At 41.2% G+C, this 9259-nt stretch overlaps 1 protein-coding gene and 1 pseudogene across 1 annotated transcript; one reads left to right on the forward strand and one right to left on the reverse strand.

Annotated features, from left to right (window-relative positions):
• Positions 1–1325: 1325 nt before the first annotated feature.
• On the forward strand, positions 1326–3452 carry LOC139740882 (zinc finger Y-chromosomal protein 1-like). Its single transcript, XM_071651470.1, has one exon. It carries the CDS (start codon positions 1345–1347, stop codon positions 2767–2769), a length of 1425 nt encoding a protein of 474 aa, XP_071507571.1. The 5' UTR covers positions 1326–1344; the 3' UTR covers positions 2770–3452.
• A 3434-nt stretch (positions 3453–6886) lies between these two features.
• On the reverse strand, positions 6887–8530 carry LOC139740098 (tigger transposable element-derived protein 6-like; annotated as a pseudogene).
• Between the last annotated feature and the right edge of the window lie 729 nt (positions 8531–9259).

Consider the following 9259-nt stretch of genomic DNA (forward strand, 5'->3'; position numbering starts at 1 on the left):
AAACACAATGGGTCTGGGAGGCAAGACTACTGCAAACCCTATTGTTTGCAGTGGGTTACAGAACCACAGCGGTTCCTGAATCTTCCAGACACAGTGTGTTTGGAAACTTTGAGATTCATTACAGTATTTCACTAATTAATGACCCATTTTCTCTGAAAGATGGTGCAATGGATTACTGAAATGTGTCTCTTTCACATATCCAAAATAATTTTTTGACCAAAGATACACTTTATTTAGAATACATATCTAGTGTATGTTATTGGAGCTGTTTGCCTCGTGGCATTGGACTCAAAACTTGTACCTCTGATAGTAGTGGGTGTTGTGACCTTTATAATACTGAGATAGAAGTTGCAAGAATAAAATACTTTTAGAGACTTTTCAGGGTAAAAAAAAAAAAAATGTTTCAAAAACTTTTTTTGGTCTCATGTTTTACGACAGAAACTTTCTTTTCTAAAATATGCATGTCAAGGGCATTTTTATAATTTTTCTCCTTTTTTTACATGATTATACTTCTCCGAGATAACAATCGCCATGATGAAGTCTAGTATAATCAGAGGCCGTTTACACTATATTTCAGGCCACAAAGGCCTCTGAAATGTCCCATAGGCCTATATAACGTGTGAGTTATCTTTGACTTGCCTTCTTTCAGAATTGGCCCTCAACTGATTTATGTCTGACAACTTTTTGTTGGTTTTGTAGTGCAGGGTCACAAAGTACAAGGTTTTCCACACAATCCTGCTCAAATGTTGATGCACACAATACATTGTATTTGGTTCTTCTACTGCCTTTTCCTGATGATACAGTGCACTCCCGTTGTAACGAAATGCTCGGGACCGGCAGTTTTCTTTCGTTATAACGAAATTTCGTTATAACCGAACAAAGACAATATATAACGAAAAACAAGGAAACCACGCATCTGTTTGCTGAATACTCATCATTCACTATAAAGCTATGTGAAATGGGATGGGATTATTGTATTACAATATTTAATGCAAGTTCCCCTCAGAAACTGTGCGTGACACAAGGAGCGAACACACAGTGATGTGAAGCATTCGCCCATGTAGAGACACTGTAAATGCTTTTTCTGCTATGTATTTTCGAAAGCAATTTGCATTTTGTTATAACGGAGCACATTTCTTTTGTTTTTCTTTGTCAGTGGCACTCGGAAAAGACTTTGAAATTTCGTTATAACCGTGTTCGTTGTAACGGAAGTGCACTGTATGTCAGATCATGCTACTCATTCTTGTAATTTGAATTTTTTTTTTCTCTATAGAGATGAAAATCATTACTGTAATAACACTGATTACATGTATATCAATAGGTAGGGACCATCGTTGCTTGATAATGCAATACAAGTATGTAGTTTCATGTCATTTCTTTATTTCAACAGGTGAAACAAAGAACCCTGTTCTGAATGGTGATGAGGATTCTGTGCCGCAGACAAGCACTCTGAAACAAAATGAAATCCAGAGAGGCTTTTATGAAGAAGGATCTGACCAACATTGCAACTCTGCACGTGTTGCAAGTAATGCAAAGTGCCTGGCAATTGCAGGGGTGATAAATGACACACAATCAGTGGACAGTGAGAAGACTAATACAGCCCCATCAGCATCGGCACGGCAAGATGTACCAGCAGAGGATAAGGAGGGGCTGGTTTTCCCAGCACTTGGTCTTAAACGAGAAAGGTGTTTCACACAGAAAAGTACCCTCACACGGCACATGTGTTTGCATGATCCTAAAAAGCATTTTTATGCCAGAGAGCAGTGCAAAGTGTGCAGGAAATCTGTATTAAAGCACAATATGCGTGACCACATGAGGGTGCACACAGGGGAGAAGCCATTCCAATGCAAAGTTTGTTCAAGGTGCTTCACACAGCAAGGTTCCCTCAACCGGCACATGTCTTTGCATGATTCTAAGCATAATGTAAGAGAGCAATACAAAGTCTGTGGGAAATTTGTATCAAAGGACCATATGAGGCTCCATATGGGGGTGCATAAGGGCGAGAAGCCACTCCGATGTAAAGTTTGTTCAAGGTGCTTTGCAAGGAGTTGGTCCCTCAAACTACACATGAGAGTGCACACAGGGGAGAAGCCATTCCAATGTAAAGTTTGTTCAATCTGCTTCACACAGAAAAATTCCCTCAAACGGCACATGTCTTTGCATGATCCTAAGCATGCTTATATAAGAGAGCAGTGCAAAGTCTGTGGGAAAATTGTATCAAAGGACTATATGAGGGTCCATATGAGGGTGCACACGGGGGAGAAGCCATTCCAATGTAAAGTTTGTTCAAGGTACTTCATAAAGAAAAGTTCCCTCAAACAGCACATGTCTTTGCATGATCCTAAGCATAATGTAAGAGAGCAGTGCAAAGTCTGTCTGAAATTTGTATCAAAGGACCATATGAGGCGCCATATGGGGGTGCATAAGGGCGAGAAGCCATTCCGATGTAAAGTTTGTTCAAGGTGCTTCACACAGCAAGGTTCCCTCACACGGCACATGTCTTTGCATGATCCTAAGCATGTTTATATAAAAGAGCAGTGCAAAGTCTGTGGGAAATCTGTATCAAAGGACTATATGAGGGTCCATATGAGGGTGCACACGGGGGAGAAGCCATTCCAATGTAAAGTTTGTTCAAGGTGCTTCATACAGAAAAGTTCCCTCAAACAGCACATGTCTTCGCTCGGTCACATGCACACATGTGATACACCTAACCCAAATTTGTTAAGTGAGACAGTTAGGGCAACCTCTCTTGATGTGTCAAAAGGATGAAATATACAAACACCAAAGCAAGCCCCAATTCAAGAAACACAAGCGCTCATTTCTAAGACAGCAGTGCACAGTGTGTGAGAAATTTATATTAAAGCACATTATGCGTGACCATAGGGTGCACACAGGGGAGAAACCATTCCGATGTAAAGTTTGTTCAAGGTGCTTCACACAGAAAGGTTCCCTCATACGGCACATGTATGTCTTTGCATGATCCTAAGCATGTTAATGTATTAAGAGAGCAGTGCAAAGTCTGTGGGAAATCTGTATTAGAGCACCATATGAGGGTCCATATAAGGGTACACACAGGGGAGAAGCCCACCGATGTAAAGTTTGTTCAAGGTGCTTCACACAGAAAGGTTCCCTCAACCGGCACATGTCTTTGCATGATCCTTAGCACTTAATGTAAGAGAGCAGTGCAAAGTGTGCAGGGAAATCTGTAGGGGAGAGCGGGGAGAAGTGGGACATTATTTCAAGTTCCCCAATTTTCTTCTGATATCTTTTTATAGAAGAGAATGATTACATTTCCTTTCGGGCTTGCATGAAGGTTGATATAGTAGGTTACATAAGGAGCCGTAAGTTGGGGATGGCACTGTTTTCAATTTTCTGCTGTTAATGAAAAGAAAAAAACAACTTACTTTGGGGGAGAAATTGACCCCACCCGTGGGTAAAGTGGGACAACGGTAAGGGAGAATTGTGATGGTAGGACTTAAGTTGGACATCCTATAGATATGTCACAGTTGGAAAGCATAACGAAACATTGGTAATGAGAACAGTCAAACATGCTTTAAAATGATCTTTATTTCAACAAAACAAGTTTTAGCAACATGTTTGAAAATGTGAACTGCTTTTCTTTCCTGAAGAAATTATGTGAAGTAGTTAATAAAAGGCCTGCTGTATCTCCATTATCTTTATCTGTCTGTACATTTTCTTTTCAGAATACATCAATTTGGGAAATAAGTATTGTTTGATTTAACTTTCATCTTAATATGTCTGTTTGTTGTGTATGACTTCCAAATACATGTAATGGAAATTTGACTGTATTTAGATAAATATGAGGGACAAATGGAACACATTGTCAGCTGGTCTTTCAACACACACACACACACACACACACACACAAATGACAATCTGCCCAGGTGAACTTAATTCTAATTGAATTTTCGTTGCAGTTGAGAATGGGGCTGTTAAGGTTGCTGTAATGTTACCTCTTCTATACTTCACGTGCCAAGACATGTCTATTAAACTTGCCAGTGGTGGCATCCAATGTACGAGGCTTCTGTCCAGTTAAGCCTGCAAAACTCATGATTACACAGTTTATATCTCCACATTGAAGTACTGTGGCCGTGGCAGATCATGCATTTCGATTCTCTTGGAAATTTCCAGCCAGAAGGTCAAAGGTCAAAGGGCTACTCGCAGTAATGGTCCGAGTTGTTACAACGCGCGCATGCAAAATTAGTGTGCGCCTATCAAGCACCTCTAAAACAATCAAAGGCGCTTGATAAACAACAACAAAAACTCCAAAGACCGCGCGTCTCAGCAACTGAGGACTGCGCGCTGTTATTTTTGATTTGTTTTGTACAGGATTACGTTAGCACGCACTTTCCTGCCCATTCAGTTAGGCCTCATTTGGTATTATGCAGTGGCCAGTAGAATGTGGCGATCACGAACTGCGTGCGAATTGTCTGAAGTAGGGTCGAATTTTTCCCGAGACCGAGTTAGTCTGGAGCCTTCTGGAATAAAAGTCGGTTTTCCTACTATTATTATTTTTCTCAAAATACTCCAAATCGACTCATCATTCCGGCAAACCGCGTCAGCCAAGTAAGTTTCTTAGTGGACTCTTTCGATATATTGCAAGCAAAAATGAAATGGTGCTAGACGGGTTCTCAAGCACTTACCGAAACTTAGTTAAGGGTCAAAGGCCAGGTTTCAATGCCTCCCCTCGCCCCCCCCCCCCAAAAAAAAAAAAAAAAATCAATTTTGTACCGTCATTACACGCTTTCTTCATACCTTGGAAATTACTCAATGCATAAACTTATAAAAAGGGTACCTGCACTCTTAGAAAATTAAAGCAAACGCAGTTCAAGACATTTCTGACAAACCTGTCATTTCAATATTTTGCCAGTTATGTGAAACTGTCATGGATCACACATTGTGCAGACATTGTACTATCCGCCTATTGGGAGAATCATGCATTATGGCGGAGGCATCAGTCGCCATAGCGACATTGCTAGTTTCTGTTATTTTGGTTGTTTATCAGTAATTTTTACTGTTACCATCCCAAAAAATCGAACCATCTCAAAAGCTTCAGTGATGAGACGTGGTGTTATCATGATTAATGTACCTTTTCCAAAATTTGGATTGTCAGTACATTGTATTTCGATGTCACATTGTAAATCTCTTCGTATGACTTGCGTGTAACTTTCATGCAGCTTGGTTATAAGAAAACCAGACAGTGATGACCATTCAGCTAATACGTTGCAATCCCCCAGACTTTAATCTTGATGTCACATATCGTTTCATTCTAACTTGATTGCTATACAGTGCAATCCCGTTATAACGAACACGGTTATAACGAAATTTCGTTATAACGAAATGAAACTTCAGGTCCCAAAATTATTGCCACTAAAGTCTATGGCACAAAATTCGGTTACAACGAACACGGTTATAACGAAATTTCCGTTATAACGAAGTAATTTCCGAGCACCATTGATAAAGAAAAACAAAGGAAATATGCTTCGTTATAACGAAATGCGGATCACGTACGCAATTTCGTTGCCGAACAAGCATTTACAAAGCGTCTCCGCACGGACGAACCTGCTTCCTGCTCTGTGTGTTTCAAATACACTGTAAAATTCGCGTTGCTCCGCGCAACGTTTCCAAGAAAGAGTGCATACCATGTCCGTTCCCATTCACAATATAACATGCAGCGCAGTACTGTAGAGTGTGTAAGGCATGTATAGCATCCAGTGTGTACTTATGTGAACCCGGAAAGAGCGGAAAGAGGGGAAAAGACGAGGCTGTGTACATGTACAAGTGCACTGAAGCAGAGGTGTGTCTTGAATATATGAAATGATTGGTTCATTATGAAGTGCAACAGGGCGCGAAAAGAAAGACGCTACGTAAAATACGAAACCGAACAGTGAGTGGAAGTGTGCCAATGATGCTTTGCTGTGATTGATTGGAATGTGTAAGGCGGAAAGCTAGGAGAGACTCTTGAAATGGAAGCATTATGTGGCAGTAAAGCCTTGATTGTTAGGCCCAAGGTTAGACCTCTGTAATATTTTGCTGTGATTGGTTGGAATGACTTGAAGCTGAGACTGCGAAGCAAGAGGGAAAGAAGACATGCTGAATGGAGACGCGTGTTGGTTCAAACATCAAATAGTGTTATGGGCTTTATTGTCAGTGATACACCATCAAAAAAATGTACAAATAAATAGCAGTCATAAAAATAAGGAAATGACGAAAATATTGGTTTAAAACAAACAAACAAACGAACCAACAAAAACACCAGGATAAAGTAACACCCAGGATATCGGAGCACAAAACGACTGTTAGAGTCTCAAAAAAAAAATTAGGCTGAAAAGAATGTGACCAATCTGATTTTCTAAGCTGGCTTTGACGGGAGTTATGGGGGAGATGACGAACATAACCAAAAATAAATGGAAGCAGGTAAAAAAAAAAAAATAGGCGAAGAATCAGAAGATTCTTTTTCTTTTCTTTTTTTCTTGCTTTCCTATTTTTCCTCGGATTTCTTTTTTCTTCTGTACATAATTGTTCTGCACTTATGTATTCTTTTCCACATCGTTACCTCTACTTTCTTGTACTTTCATATTCCTTCACTCTCTAGTATTGCTCAAAGCACACTTATCTTTTTCTTTGCTTCATCACTAAACTCTTATTCACAACATGATATATGTTGTAACATGCGTAAATTCTGGATAGCTAATGGAAGTTACGGGCAGTTTTAATCAGTATATTGATTTTGTGTGATTATGTGAGATATTCTGCAATCACAGATAAGAGACCTGTTTTGCTTCTTTCTACGAAATTTGACGGACTAGCATAATTCGTTTCTAATCAAATGGCACACCAACGGACATGAGTTCAGTTTAGTTCTTCATGCCTTGAACAAACGTGTGATTTTTTGCTGCACAAGACTCCTTTCATGACATCTTTTCGCAAGTTCGTTAAGCGTAGACAGAGCATGGAAATGCTGATTTTGAGCCTCCTCACGACTGTACAGGAAGTCTTTGACTCGCTCCAGATGTCCAAGCACCTCCGTGACAGACGGTGGTGCTGGTGGCATGTCGACATCCAGATCGTCGTCATCCTCTTCCTCAACAAATTCGCCTCCCCGTTGCTTCTGTATTTCCCTCACAAGTTCCTCATCAGTGGGAGCATACACTCCACTGATTTCGTTGTCTGCTGCTGCGAAATCGTTGAAGGAAATCGATCTGCTGATCGTCATGTGATGCCGAAGCCTTTTCCAGAGATCATCGGCTTCTTCGCGTGCAGATCCTGTCACATCGTCGCCATCATTCTGCGGATCTGGGTTTTGTCTCAGTCGCTCCCAAATGTTATCTGGGCGACCTGAGGGGCTTGGTGTGTCAGGATTGGCGTTCTCATGGACTTCAAATCCAGCCTTCTGGAAACAATTCGAGATGCAGCTTGCCGTCACCTCTTCCCATGCTGCGTATGTCATGTCGATGGCGTCCTTGATGCTCACGGGAGAGGGTACTTCTCCTGCTTCGTAGCTTTTGAGAAGATGTTTGACCAGGCGCTTTCGATAGTAAGTCTTAAAACTCATGATCACTCCTTGGTCCATCGGTTGGAGCTTCGATGTCGTGTTCGGTGGGAAGAACTGCAGTTGGATTGATTTCAGTCCATTCACACTAGGATGGGCAGAGCAATTGTCCACAAAAACAAGAACCTGGCGGTTCTCTGCTGCGAATTTTGCGTCAAGACGCTTCACCCAGGAAACGAACTCTTCAGTGGTCATCTACGCCTTCCTGTTAGCTCGGTAGTCAAGCGGAAGTGTTCGGACATGCTTCAGTGACCGTGGTTGCTTCGATTTTCCAATTACCAAGGGTTTGATCTTCTCACTACCGTCCATGTTTGCGCAGACCATCACCGTCACTCGTTCTTTATTTTGCTTTATCCCATGGCATTCCTGTCCAGAGAAAGCGAGTGACTTATCTGGAGTTAGCCGATAAAACAACCCTGTCTCGTCGGCATTGAAGATATCTCTCGGACTGTACTGCGCTATGATGGCTGGGAGGCTTTCCTTCTTCCAAGTATCGACCACGTTCTCGTCAACACCCGCACTCTCCCCACAAACACGCAACTGCTGAATTCCATGACGTTCTTTGAAGCGGGACAGCCACCCGGAACTTGCTTGAAACTTGTCATGGCCCAACTTTTTTGCAAGATAGTCTGCTTTCTCTCTCATCAGCGGTCCACTGACGGGCAGGTTCTTGGCCCTCATGTCGCTAAACCAACGGAAGACAGCCTTCTCCACATCTTCTAACTCAGCCCCCCTCAGTCGTTTACGCGACGGCTCCGTATTTGATGTTTCATATTGCTTCGTGATCTGCTTGCGATTAAGCAAGATAGTTGAGAGCGTACTGGGTGGTATTTCATATTTTCGAGCGACTTCGATTTTCTTCAGACGTCTTTCTACTACATCTCTGAGAATATCCATCTTAGTTTCTATGCTGAGAGCTTGCCGTTTTTTCTTCTTAGTACTCACTGCAGAAGCCATGATGAATGATCAGCACAGAACGAAACGAAAGTGAAAATGCGATCGTGAAATCCCGCTCCTTCACATTCACAGCACAAAATGAAACGAAAGTGAAAATGCGATCACGAAATCCCGCTCGCTCACATTAATTGCTAATCCGCCCTTCCTCACATGCTCGCATACATGAGCATCAGTCAGCGATTTATCATTGACCTTGGATCAGAATGAATTTGTATATGAGACTCAGTTGCGACAGCAGAAACAATCACATTTCTTACATTTGTTTTCTTTCTGAACATGACTTTATGCTCATTCTAAAATGTAGAAAGTTTGATAAAATCAATGAGATATAGCAAACATCTAACATTACCGTTCTGCGTGTGTTGAGATTATGATAAAAGTAACTATAGGCCTACTGTATACAGGCTATGCGTGTTATTATACAATGTAATACACGTGTATTCTATTTGTTCGGTTATAACGAAATTTCGTTATAACGAAAGAAAACTGCCGGTCCCGAGCATTTCGTTATAACGGGAGTGCACTGTACAACTGTGCTGCGTGCGCCTGTGTCTTCATGCTGAATTTAACCATGCAGTCCTCAAGGAGCTACCAGTATTACATGACTAATGAGGACCGGCTGAAAATGGAAATTAAAGTTTATACCAAAAAGTATACAGTGTATATCTGGTATAAATATCAAATGTGTGGATGCTTTCATTATTTCTCAAAATTTGATGTATGGAATTA

The sequence above is a fragment of the Diadema antillarum genome, unplaced genomic scaffold, assembly GCF_040938485.1.
Source record: "Diadema antillarum isolate AM-2024a unplaced genomic scaffold, OU_Dant_1.0 scf00000030, whole genome shotgun sequence".
In the NCBI taxonomy this organism is placed as follows: domain Eukaryota; kingdom Metazoa; phylum Echinodermata; class Echinoidea; order Diadematoida; family Diadematidae; genus Diadema; species Diadema antillarum.